Here is a 12,855-nt window from a genome sequence, read left to right as displayed (position 1 = left end):
TCCCCTGTGCACACACATCACTTCAGCTCTATCACGCTGCCGAGTTTAGTCATTAATCAAAAGCCTTCATCCCCAACAATGCTGTCAGCGTTCACTTCTTCAACAAAGACTGATCCGAAAAAGAAAAAGAAAACCAAACAACCCGCAGAAGGTTGTTAAAGTCAACTGCAACAGACTGGATTTTCAAAAGGGAGAACTGATGAGGCTTCCTCTTAAATCAACTCTTAAAATAGCACATTACTCAAAAATCTGGGAATTCTGATTAAATTAGCAGCAGATAAACTGCTTCCAATTTGAAGAATAAAACAATATTGTCATTTACGCTACTAATTTGAAAATAAAGGCCTGGAATTTGCGGTCAGGATGACAGCGAACTGGCAGCGTTCGCTTTGAAACGCAGGCGTGTACGGAAACCCTGAAGTTGCGGTCTGTCAATGACAGCTCCAAAACCAGCTACACTGTGCCACCAGCCCCCTCCTCCAAAGAGCCGGCAATCGGTGTAATCAGCCAAATCAGCAAAACTGACGAAAACTTTGGCTCTTCCGCGGTAAGTACACTGTTAAATTCCCCACTAAAAGTTAGACCCAAAGGGATTAGGTGTAACTGGGCTTTTGACAGTGTTATTACCGTTAAACAAATCTGAAAAAACGAATTTTAATTTTGTGCAGTGTGAAATTTGTCCATTTTAATAAAAATTAAAAATTAAGAAATTTTCTAAAAAAAAATTTTTTTAATTTTTTTACGTTTGCCCATCTTTATTTTAGATTTGCCTTTTCCCCATGTGAGAGCCCCAATCTTTGTTTTGCTCTCTCTAATATTTTTTAAAAATTAGAATTTTAAGAGCTTGTTCGCTGTTTGTGAGAATTCTGCGTTTCGATTGGCTGTTTAGACAGCCTGTTGACGTCACAGCAGTTCGCACAAGGGGAGCCACATTATACTTCGTTGGTTTGAACTGAATGTCGGAAAACCCAAAGTTCTCGACACAGGGATTGCGAAATCCTTGCGGAAAGCCTACTTCGGGCCAGCAGCCAATGCCTTCGCTTCGCTGCTGACCATAGATTCCAGGCCAATATTTCAAGCTTGAAGTAAGTTTTTTTTGGGGTTATTCTGCACTGATTTGTATTGAAAAGCGCTCCTTGGTGTCTTCACATCAAATGAAATCTGCCAAGATGCTGTTAACAAGACAAGCTTGGGGTTGTTATTTTGGTGCTGTGCCCTTATACAATGTGTGTAGGAGGCGCTGATGACAGATGTTAAAAAATAACAATGTGGCTGTAAAAATTCAAGTCTTTTCAGAATTACAGCTACACATTGCAACATCTCATGCATTCAGAGTCGCATTTTACTGTTGATAATTGAAATTTATTCTCCTTTTTTGGGCAGTGGGGAGGGGAGAGAGAAAGAGAGAGAGTAGGTGAACCCTGTTTGGATGAAATCTGCCTGAAGAGAAGCTTGGAAGCTGAACATTGCAAACCGAGCTGGCTCAATAATCCTCTCATCTGCTGGATAACATCAACATCATTCGCTAGGTTGGAAATGTACACGGGGGTTGTTGGTTTTAATAGAAGGTGGGTTTAGGAACAAGCGTGTGAGTGACAATTATTTGAGAGCGGTTAAAATGTCAATACTACAATAAGTGCTGTACAACATTTGCAGTACTAATTTAAGCAATTTTCACTGGCTGCTTTACCATTTTAACTACCCAATTGCACAATTACTTATCGTTTGGTCAAGATTGACTTTTATCAATTAAAAGGATTTTGCTCAATGTAATACCTTGTGCTTTTCGGATCAAGAATCTTCCACACGCAGATATACTACACTTATAAAGTTAATTTTGCAGCTAGATGAGTTAACGGGAGACTGATAAATCTCTCACTGCTTCACAAGGTGCCCTCCTTAAGGTTTGTACTAAAAGGCGCAAGGTAAGAGGAAATAGCAAGGTACCTCAAAGGAGAGGGGGGAAAAAAAGGGGGTTGGGGAGGCTCTGCTCCGAGTGGAAGAACTTGGCTAAGAAATTGGAACAAAGCAATGTTCGCTTCAAATACTATTCATCAACTTGTAAAATAGGAAAGAGACAGGCCGTGCATGGGAGTGGGGGAAGAGTGGGAGGGTTACATGGTAATAAACACAAGTAGCATAGACAAAAACAGGTCAGTGAAGTGGCAATAGACAACTGCAATATACACACCTACCCAGACTAGATGATTGATTGCAAAATTAATGTTGTTAAATCATGAGCCCAATGCAACTGCTATGAAGTCTTACCAGAAGCTCTAGTTGAAGGGACCACCACCCAGTCACCTTCAGAAGGGGAGGGCGCATCAGGTGTCACAAAGTCAGTTGCCCCATGATCGTCATCGTTTTTCACAGACCCCTGGCTGCCAAGATTGCTCATTTGTTCCAGCAGTGGGAAAAGGACATTGAGACCACCAGTGCAATTGATCATATCCTGCAAAAAAAAAGTGCCAAGTAGAATGCTGTTATCTACCTGCAAAGAAACATTTAAACTGTATGGCGACACAAGCTCAAGTCCAATCCAAATTCAAAATGTTTTGCCTGTTCCAGCAGTACAAAACGAGCCCCACCCCCGCCCCCATCTCCATTAAGCTCAAATTCAAATCGGATTACAAAGTCCAGTTTTCGCAATGCTAAGTTTCACTAACTCTCCATTCAGTGCACTATGTGACAGTAAGGTGCTCTATCTTGGATTTTAGGGCGGGGGGGGGAGTTGGCGGGAGAAAGGGGGGTTTAGGGAGGAGGAGAAATGAGAGGGAGCAAAAGTCTAAGCCTCTCAATCCCAGTTCCCGATCGACCCTTCCTTTAGCCCATAGGTTTTCAAACCAGTTGTCTGCTAGATCTCCACTTAGCAACTACTGCTCCTAATTGTTCGCTGCTGCACCCAGAATCTCATCACTAAGGTAACAGCAAACAGGAGGTGCAAACAGCTGATTGAAATTGCATGAAGACTGCCTTTGGCTAAAATCAGCAGAGCTTATCAAGTACAGGGTAAGTACTTAGTGAATGGCCCAAAATAGTCGGCGCACTTAACACGTTCTAAGCGGCGCCTTGTAATTAACACCTATGGTACTTGTAGTATTGTTTTCCTTTAGGTAGCTGACACAGTCATTTGAAAGTTCAGTCAGGGATCCCAGAGGTGTCCCTCAGAGAAAAGTTTGAAAATCAATCCATTCGCCAATTATACACCAGCGTTGATAACAGGTAGGTCGATATCTGCAGCATTGGCTCTGCCAACATGTAGCTGAAGGAGAAGATAAGGCAACAGCAGTACGGGGGCTGGAGGAATTTTCAACTGGGGAAAAATGTCAAAATGCAATTTCAAAAGTTCTAACATATGCACCAATTAATTACTTTTACGTTCTCATTTTGCAGTATTTCTGATGCAGAGAAAAAAATTATTTAAACGATTTATAGAATGTGTGTTTCTCCAATGTAAAATCGTTATCTTGAGGATAACGGTCCCCTTTCTTCAATAATAATTATGATCAACAATCCAACACTGACTGAGATACCTTAATGTCCCAGTTGACAACTTTATGCCCAGTCAATCTCCCGTGAAAGAGATTCGGAGACAAATCAAGGCAGATGGGACTTTTGCAGGCCTGTAAAAATGCAGAAAGGCCAATGATTATAGCATATGGATTTTGAAAACTGTACATCAAAATAATCGCACAGTTTTAACCATCTTCAAGAACAAAATGTTTTGTTTTTAATACATGCAGATATGTTGGTTTTATACCATCCTGGACGACCAAAACAGAGGATTGATAATATAAGGTTAATTCCTGAAATGGAACGAGTTTATCCAGCTGAATCATACAGACCTCCCTAACCCGCGATAACTACCACCTAGAAGGACAAGTGTACCAGGCGCATGGGAACATCTTCACCTCCAAATCACACATCATCCCAACTTGGACATGTATCGCCATTCCTTCATCGTCGCCGAGTCAAAATCCTGGAACTCCCTACCTGACAGCACAGTGGGAGTACCTTCACCATACGTACAACAGTGGTTCAAGAAGGCGGCTCACCACCACCTTCTCAAGGGAAACTAGGAATGGACAAGAAATGCTGGCCTTGCGAGCGGCACCCATAACCCAAGAATTAATTTTTAAAAGAGGTCTCCAGTTTGAAGCTTGGTTTGTGAATGATCTCATCTCAGCTGGGAGGGCCGTAGCAGTTCTAACATTGGTCTCAACACCCTGGATTAGGGATAGGAAAGTCAACCAAAGTTCCCATTCCTCATCATTCTCTAGTGATTTCTGCTGGAATATATGCATGTGTAGACAGTGACTGAGAACATTTTTCAAGTTTTGATGCCCTCAGCAGTCAAACAGCCTGCCAACTCATGCAAGAAGTCTGGCCACTTGGGTGAGATATCAGAATGTGCCTGGTGCCTATGGAATCATACACCAGCAGAATCAATGGCTTCAGGAGAGAAAGATAGTGGGCAAATAAAAAGGAAACTCTTTAAAAAAAAATTAACAATCCAAGAGTAGGATCATAAGCTTTATACACAACTTACTTTTGGTGTGTAATGCAGGAGTAGTTTATTTGTGAGGTCTGTAAGTTCCGACTCCTGAGTTTTCAACGGAGAAATGCAGTTTGGGCCTGTCAATGGCAAAAGACCACTACATTTTCACATATGTAATCTGTTCAGAAGTTCATATCCAACATTTGGGGGGGGGGGGGGGGGAGAATCTGGTCATAAAATTAACTACAATGTAACATTATCAAGCAGAGATTCAATCATACAGTTTTATGTTTGAAAAATGTCCGAAACCATGTATCATCAGTATCTATGTAGATGCTGAAGAGACATTATTGCCGTTATTAACCAAAATGCTCCAATTGCTACAAACCGTACACTGTGATGTGGTGCAGCAATTTAGGCTGCATTTTACACTACAACTGTAGCATCACAAGTCACTGCAAACCAACATGAAGAAGTCGCAGTGTGATTTCAGAGTTAGAACAACAAAGCTTTGTTCCTTCCTCCACTAACGACCCATCAGAAGATTTTAGAACATGAAGCAAAGAAGTGCATCAAATGTACTAACTATCACCTTTAGACTTGTCCACTTTAAATTTTATTTTACATTGAGTTGCACTCCTAGAATCTCTGCCTTGCTGAGAAGGTGGGCAGGTAAACTACCTTCAGACTTCAGCTGATGCTGGTCCTAATTCAGTTGGTTTACAGCTGAAACAGTTGCATACAACGCTTTACATCTGGAGCAGTTTAAACATGCTATATGGCTGCTCCGAAAAATCAGGATTCTTTCATGTGCAAAGTCCAATAAATTTTGCATGATCTAACATGTCAACAGATTAAATTAATGCTGTTAAAAAAGCACACGGGATCCTGCACTTTATAAATAGAGGCATAGAGTACAAAAGCAAAGAAGTGATGCTAAACCTTTATAAATCAATGGTTAAGACTTCAGCTGGAGTATTTTGTCCAATTCTGGGCACCACACTTTAGGAAGGATGTCAAGGCCTTGAAGATTGTGCGGAGGGGATTTAATAGAATGGTCCCAGGGATGAGGGACTTCGGTTATGTGGAGGGACTGGAGAAGCTGGGGCTGTTCTCCTTAGTGCAGAGAAGGTTAAGGAGAGATTTAATAGAGGAGTTCAAAATTATGAGAGGTTTTGCTGAAAGGAGAAACTGTTTCCACTGGCACGAGGGTCGGTAACCAGAGGACACAGATTTAAGGTAATTGGCAAAAGAACCAGGAGGGAGATGAGGAGAACGTTTTCTTTACGTAGCAAGTTGTTATGATCTAGAATGCACTGCCTGAAGGGGTGGTTGGAGCAGATTCAATAGTAAATTTCAAAAGGGAATTGCATATATACTTGAGTCGGAAAAATTTGCACGGCTATGGGGAAAGAGCAGGGGCTAATTGGATAGCTCTTTCAAAGAGCCGGAGGCCTCATTCAGTGCTGTAAGATTCTATGATGAGATAGATCATCTCAAAAATTGGAAAACAGATCTATTTTTAAAAGACAACTGAGGTGCATGCAGTGCTGGTGGTAATGCAACAAGTTAATGAGGGTGGCTACATACAATCATTAGCTGGAAAGCTGTTGCTCACCTGCAAAATACAGAGCCTTCACTTGAAAGGGTTGTAGTGCATCATGGAAGACTAGAACGGAACCCAGCTGACCCTCCAGTGAAGTCGGGGAACCCCACTCACTATCCTGAGTTCCCGCCGAAATGAGTTTTGTCACCGACTCTGGTTTGCCCAGGAGTCCGCTCCAGTTTGGCGATGAAAGAATTGCGCTCAGAGATGCCCGTCCAGAGGAGATAGACAATGAGAATGGAGGATCCGGGATTTGTGAGGGAGGTGGGGTAGTGGTCCTCTGACCGGCCGATCCAATACAACACGAGGTAAAAGGCTGAGGTGGGAAGGAAACATTTAACAAGGTTACAGTGATGACACAACTTAAGATACAAATCATGTGAAGCACAAAGGCTTGAAATTAACACATCAACTAGACAGAGGCCAGTATTTGCAGCAGCAAACTTATAGTGGGAGTTTCACTATTCGGTAGATCACTGAACCTCCTTGCTATCGTATGCACAGCAGCTGCCTTGTGGAGGCTTTTTAACAAACTTACCTTCACGATACATGCATAAGGTACCAGCAACTTTAGTTTCAGATGCATTGGTCGGCACTCTGCTAATAGTCTAGTATTTTGAGGTCTCTATCTAGGATGACACTCCAGTGCAGTACTGAGGGAGTGCTGCACTGTCGGAGGTGCCGTCTTTTGGACAAGACCCCATCTACCCTCTCAAGTGGACATAACGGATATTATGCCACTATTTCAAAGAACAGCAGGGGAGTTGTCCCCAGTGCCATGCCCTCAATTAACTTCAAGACGACAGATTATCTGATCATTATCACATTGCTGTTTCTGGGACCTTGCTGTGCGCAAAATTGGTTGCTGCATTTCCTACGTTACAACAATGACTACACTTCACAAAGTACTTCATTGTATGTGAAGCACTCTGGGATGACCTGAGATCATGAAAGGCGCTATATAAATGCAAGTCTTTCTACGCATTATATAAATTCTAAAAAATGCCAAAGTATAACTTTCAGATTTAGGTGGTTTGTGAACTTAATGCTTGATTGTTATTCATCAGAAATTCCAGCTGGTGACCAGTAACCCCTGGAGACAGTGGCTGACGTGACGTATGGGAGTGTTAAATAATTCAGGTGGAATAAAAATAAAATAACCTCACACCTGCAAAATGTTTACTCCACTTGCAACAGACTTTAGGTATTCATTTGATGCTAAAATTGGGTGTTTCATTGTGCACCCTCTATAATTCCTGCCCCCTTCCCTACTGTGCACCCTGTACAGGCTCCTGCCCCCAATCTCACTGTACACCTTCTACAGTGCCCGAGAATTCTCCCCATTCTCTATGCCCTACACACTGAAAATCCTCTATTCACACCACCTAAAGTATAAACTTACTGCAACACATTTTCAGTACCTCAAGAAGTAAAAGGAAAACAGATTATTCAGTTATAAAAAGAACCTTACCTCATTCATAGTGGGGAACTTGAGGGGTGCGGAGAGCTTCTGCTGACCATTGACATAGATGTACACCAGACTCTGACCAAAGGGACGCTTTGCTGGGAAATGTACCACAGCTATACTATGCTGTTAACAGAAACAATCACAGCTCAGTTTTAAGAATTCAAGTACTGCGTCATTTGCAGCACTTCTGTTGACACTTGCATGCATCCAATTACCTTTAAACAAAAAGGGCATTTACCCACCAATGGAGGGCACACATAAAATGAGTTTTTACTCAAGTACATTTTAGGTTGTATGCCTTTGTCTCTAGGAGGCGGACTGGGCATCCTGTTTCTAGACCTCTCCCAATGCCCTCTTTGGCCACCTTGGAGAGACAAATGATTGCAACCTGACGACAACACCCCCAACCAATGTTTCTATCACTGCATGAGAGACACCAAAGCCTCACCTTTGCATGAGTCCAATTAGCAGAATGGAGGATTAGGACCTGTGCCCTCGCACTCCATGCACGATCTTAATACTCCAATGAGGAGGTGGACTGCCAAGTTAGGGCAACTCAACCGCACGCGTGTAAATCGACTTATTAACCTTAGCCTATGGACCCAGAAGATGAGTTCATGTTACTAAGTAGGCTGAAAAGTTCTGCAATGAGTTTCATACTGATTTTTGATCACTCCTGGTTTTAGCTATAATGCAGCTGCAATAGGACCAATCCAGCCTTCAACCACCCATTTGGTCGGTGACACTGGAGGATAGGATGCCAAAGTGACCTCCAGTCCAACTGCTCTATAATAGCTCCTGGTGCAGATTGGGAATCAAAATATGAATGTAACTCCGTGGTAGTGCTCTTGCCTCAAAGTCAGAAGGTCATGGGTTCAAGTCCCACTCCAGAGACGAGCACATAATCCAGGCTGACAGTTCAGTCTTTTGGATGAGATGTTTAAACCGAGGCCCCCTCTTTCCTCTCTCAGGTGGATGTAAAAGAGGTGTTTACTGAATGGAGACAAAACTGGAACTACTATACAAAGTTACTACACAGGCTTATATACCGGGGTGGTCACTACTGGTACTGCAGTATACAGGGGCTGCAGAATATAGTTCCTTCTTCAAGGTACATACACTACAATTCCTCCCCTTTTAGCTAAACAGTACATAACATTCGATTAATAATTAAATAACATATTTACAATTACAGTTGCTATATACATTAGCTGAAGTTAATCAATTATAAATTCAGTCTTTGAGGAGTCTTCCTGATTCTGTCCGGATAACGCCTCTTTGGGGTATCAGGTTCTTCTGGCAAAGTTGATTCGGGATCAATGTCGTTGTTTGGTTCGTCTGCTTCCAATATCACCGATTCTGAGGTAGATGTAATTGGTACTTCGGTTTCATCACCAGGCGTATAGGATCGTGGTGTAGATTTGATGTTTTCCAGTGACTCTAGAATCTGGTCAGCATGGCGTCTTTCAATGCTCTCTCCAACGTCCACGGTATACATTAGAGGTCCTTGCCGTGTGCAGATCGTTCCTGGCTGCCATTTCTCTGTGCGGTAGTCCCGGGCCAAAACTGGTTGACCTATCTTGAAACTCCTGGGGGTTGGCCTTTCATTCATATTCTGAAACTGCCTGTTCTCCACATCTCTTCTGATGTTTGGCTTAACCAAATCCAAGCGGCATCTTAGTCTTCGATTGAAGAACATCATGGCTGGAGTTTGGTTGGTAACCGCATGTGTCGCATTCCGGTAGGCAAACAAGAAGTTATCCACCTTGTGTTGTAGGGGTATGTCTTCATTACACATTGCCTTGATAGCCTTCTTGAATGTTTGAACGAACCTCTCAGCCAATCCATTGGTGGCTGGATGATATGGGGCGGATGTGTAATGCTTAACACCATTGTTCTTTAAGAACCTCCGGAACTCTTCAGACACAAACTGTGGTCCATTGTCGGAGCAAATCTGTTCAGGCAGCCCGTTTCTGGCGAATATGGTTCGTAAGACTGTGATAGTTTTTCTGTGGTGGTTGAGGACATTTTTATTACCTCTGGCCACTTTGAATGTGCATCCACCGCAATTAAAAACATCGAGTCCATAAATGGACCAGCAAAATCAATGTGTACCCTTTGCCATGGAGATGAGGGCCACTCCCATGGATGTAGAGGGGCTTGTGGTGGGGCGTTTTGGACCTTCTGGCATCCTGTACAGCTCTTGGTCATCTCTTCGATTTCTCTATCGATTCCCGGCCACCACACAAACGCTCTGGCTAAGTTCTTCATTTTTACCCCTCCCAGATGACCCTCATGAAGCTCATTGAGCACTCTATCCTTCAATTTGGGTGGAATTACTACTCTGGATCCACACATCAAGGTTCCTCGGCACACTGACAGCTGTTCTCTTCTCGGCGAGAATGCTGGCAACAGTGGTTCGCCATGTGCTGGCCAGCCCTTCACTGTTAAATCATAGACCCTGGAGAGTGTCGGGTCATTTCGTGTTTCCTTTTCTATGTTTGCATTCGTCACAGGTAGACATTCGACTATGGTCAAGTGGAATATCACCACAGGATCCACTGCAGGTGCTTCTTCCACCATCGGCAACGGTAGGCGCGACAATCCATCAACATTCCTATGCTGTTTAGTTCCTTTGTACTCGATGTCATATTGGTGTGCCCCTAGGAAAAGGGACCACCTCTGTAGCCGTTGTGCTGTCATTATCGGGACGGCATTCTTAGAGTTGAAAATGGAGACAAGAGGTTGATGATCAGTTAGTAGAGTAAATTTCTGTCCGTGCAGGTAGTGATTGAACTTCTTCACCCCCCACACCAGGCTGAGGGCCTCTCTGTCAATCTGGGTGTAGTTACGCTCGGCTGAAGTTAACGAGCGTGACGCTAAAGCTATCGGCCTCTCTGAACCATCAAGGAATTTATGTGACAGTACCACTCCAACGCCGTAGGGAGACGCATCACACGCCAGTCTTATCGGTCGTGATGGGTTGTAGTGAGCCAATACTTCTCTTGAAGTGATCAGGCCTTTACACTTCTGAAAGGCCCGCTTACATTCATCGCTCCATTTCCATGCTACTCCAGTTTGTAGCAGGGCGTTCAGTGGGTGCAGAATTGTGGACAAATTCGGCAAAAACTTATGGTAGTAATTCACCAATCCGAGGAATTACCTCAGTTGCGGCACATTTTCAGGCGCTGGAGCCTTAACTACCGCTTCAATTTTGTCAGGGGACTTATGTAACCCCTCTTCATCAATCACATGGCCACAATACAATATTTGTTTCTTAAAAAACTCGCACTTGGGGCGATTGGCTCATAGCCCATGTTGTCTTGGTCTAGTGAGCACCTGCTCTAGGTTGGCAAGGTGTTCACTGTCATTTTCACCTGTCACTAGGATGTCGTCCAAGTAACACTGAGTCCCCGGAATCCCTTGCAGGACTTGTTCCATCGCTCTTTGCCATATAGCCGGAGCTGATGCTACTCCGAATACCAGTCGATTATACTGGTAAAGGCCTTTGTGAGTGTTTATCGTGAGATATTTCCTCGAGGATTCTTCAACCTCCATCTGCAAATATGTTTGCGCTAGGTCAATTTTTGTAAAACGTTTCCCTCCAGATAGTGAGGCGAAAATATCTTCTATCCTCGGAAGAGGATACTGTACTGTGTGAAGGACTGGGTTCACAGTCACCTTGAAGTCCCCACAGATGCGAACCTTCCTTGGCTCCTCAGACTTATTGTTTAACGTTTTCTTCATGACAGGAACGATGGGTGTCGCCCACTCGCTCCAGTCTACCTTAGATAACACGCCTGCATTCTCCAGATTCTCCAGCTCTGCCTTGACGGCTGGGCGAATTGCATACGGTACCGGTCTTGCTTTGAAAAACTTGGGAATTGCATTCTCTTCTATTTTTATCGAGGCGGTTATGCCTTTAAGAGTTCCCAGTCCTTGTTGAAATACCTCTTTAGCGTTAGCTAAGATTTTTGACAATCGTCCAGGTGTGACGTCGTCATCCTTTTTACCAGCCACCGTCAGTGCCTGAATGGAGTGCCAGTCTAAACTTATCTTTCTGATCCATTCACGTCCCAATAACGGTGGTCCACCATCTTGCAGTATGTACAGATACAATTTCTGTATTTCCTTGCCGTTGTATTCGACAGGCACCCTTATTTTCCCTCTGGGGTATACTTTCTGCCCCGTATATGTCTTCAAGACAATGGGTGTGTCTTTCAAGGGTATGTGTGAGAATAGCCGCTCGTAGTCTCGTCGATTCATGACGGTCAGGGCTGATCCTGTATCCAATTCCATTTTGACTTGGGACCCTGCTATCGTGAGGGTGACCCAAATGGTTCGGTGATCCTCTTTTGCGATTACGGTGTAGTTTGAGACAGCTTAGTCTCTTGTTCCCGGATTCACTATCGCTCTTCTGGTCTTCGGATCTACTGTCCGTCATCTTTTGTACTTTCCTGTACTGTTCCTTAGTAGTCTTTTTGTTGTCGTTAGTCTTCTTCCCGGACCTGCAAACTCGTGCACTGTGTCCTATCTTTCCGCATTGCCTGCATGTTTTGTCCTTGGGCCAGCAGTCCTTCTGGTCATGGGTTGTTCTGCCGCAGCGATAACATTTTTCAAATCCCCATGTCATTTCATGGGTGCCGTATTCCTGTGGCTTTTGCTGTATTTCCGCAGCTCCCCTTGTTGCTGCTTCGTACGATACTGCCACGCTGAAAGCCTTATCTAGCGTCAGCTCTTTCTCTGAGAGTAACCTCTTCTGGGTTCCTTCACTCAGGAATCCACAGACAAATTTGTCCCGTAGGATATCTGCCAGTCCTGCTCCGAACTGGCAGTGCTTTGATAGCTTGCGTAGTTCCGTAAGGTAATCAGCATTGCTCTCATCTTTATGCCGATTTCTCTTGTGAAATTTAAATCTTTCTGCTATCAGCAGCGGTGTAGGATTTAGGTGTTCCTGTAGGATATCAACAATTTTGTTAAAACTCTTCGCCATCGGTTTGACTGGAGTGATCAGGTTCCGCAATAGGCCGTACGTTTTTGCGCCCATTAAGTTTAGTAGTACCGATGCCTTTTTCTCATCGGCTACTTCATTTGCCTTGCAATATACTTCGACTCTTTCCACATACGTGGTCCAGTCTTCTATTGCATTATCGAAGGCAGTGATATTGCCAGTCTTCGGCATCTTGGAGATCTAAGATGGCGCCTCCCACGCTTTGCCTTCTTCCCCGATTGAACAAAATGGCGCCTCCCGCGCTTTGCCTTCTTCCCCGCTGGATTAAGATG

The 12,855-nt window shown here is 43.7% G+C and overlaps 1 protein-coding gene across 2 annotated transcripts in view; it reads right to left on the bottom strand.

Moving 5' to 3' along the window:
* Window positions 1–12,855, bottom strand: part of LOC147120016 (neurobeachin-like protein 1) — a 254,216-nt gene that overhangs the window by 30,760 nt on the left and 210,601 nt on the right. For both annotated transcript variants that reach the window (XM_085985506.1, XM_085985507.1), the window contains 5 exons: window positions 7,576–7,695; window positions 6,117–6,420; window positions 4,550–4,635; window positions 3,534–3,623; window positions 2,269–2,452 (listed from right to left, as the gene is read on the bottom strand). In XM_085985506.1, coding sequence (XP_085841632.1) covers window positions 2,269–2,452; window positions 3,534–3,623; window positions 4,550–4,635; window positions 6,117–6,420; window positions 7,576–7,695 — 784 coding nt within the window. The remainder of the gene's footprint in view (window positions 1–2,268; window positions 2,453–3,533; window positions 3,624–4,549; window positions 4,636–6,116; window positions 6,421–7,575; window positions 7,696–12,855) is intronic.

This window comes from Somniosus microcephalus, chromosome 4 (assembly GCF_052327205.1).
Source record: "Somniosus microcephalus isolate GS21.2 chromosome 4, FLI_Smic_1.0, whole genome shotgun sequence".
NCBI lineage: Eukaryota > Metazoa > Chordata > Chondrichthyes > Squaliformes > Somniosidae > Somniosus > Somniosus microcephalus.
The sequence above is the reverse complement of the archived record's forward strand: the minus strand, read 5'-3'. Positions and strand labels throughout refer to the sequence as shown.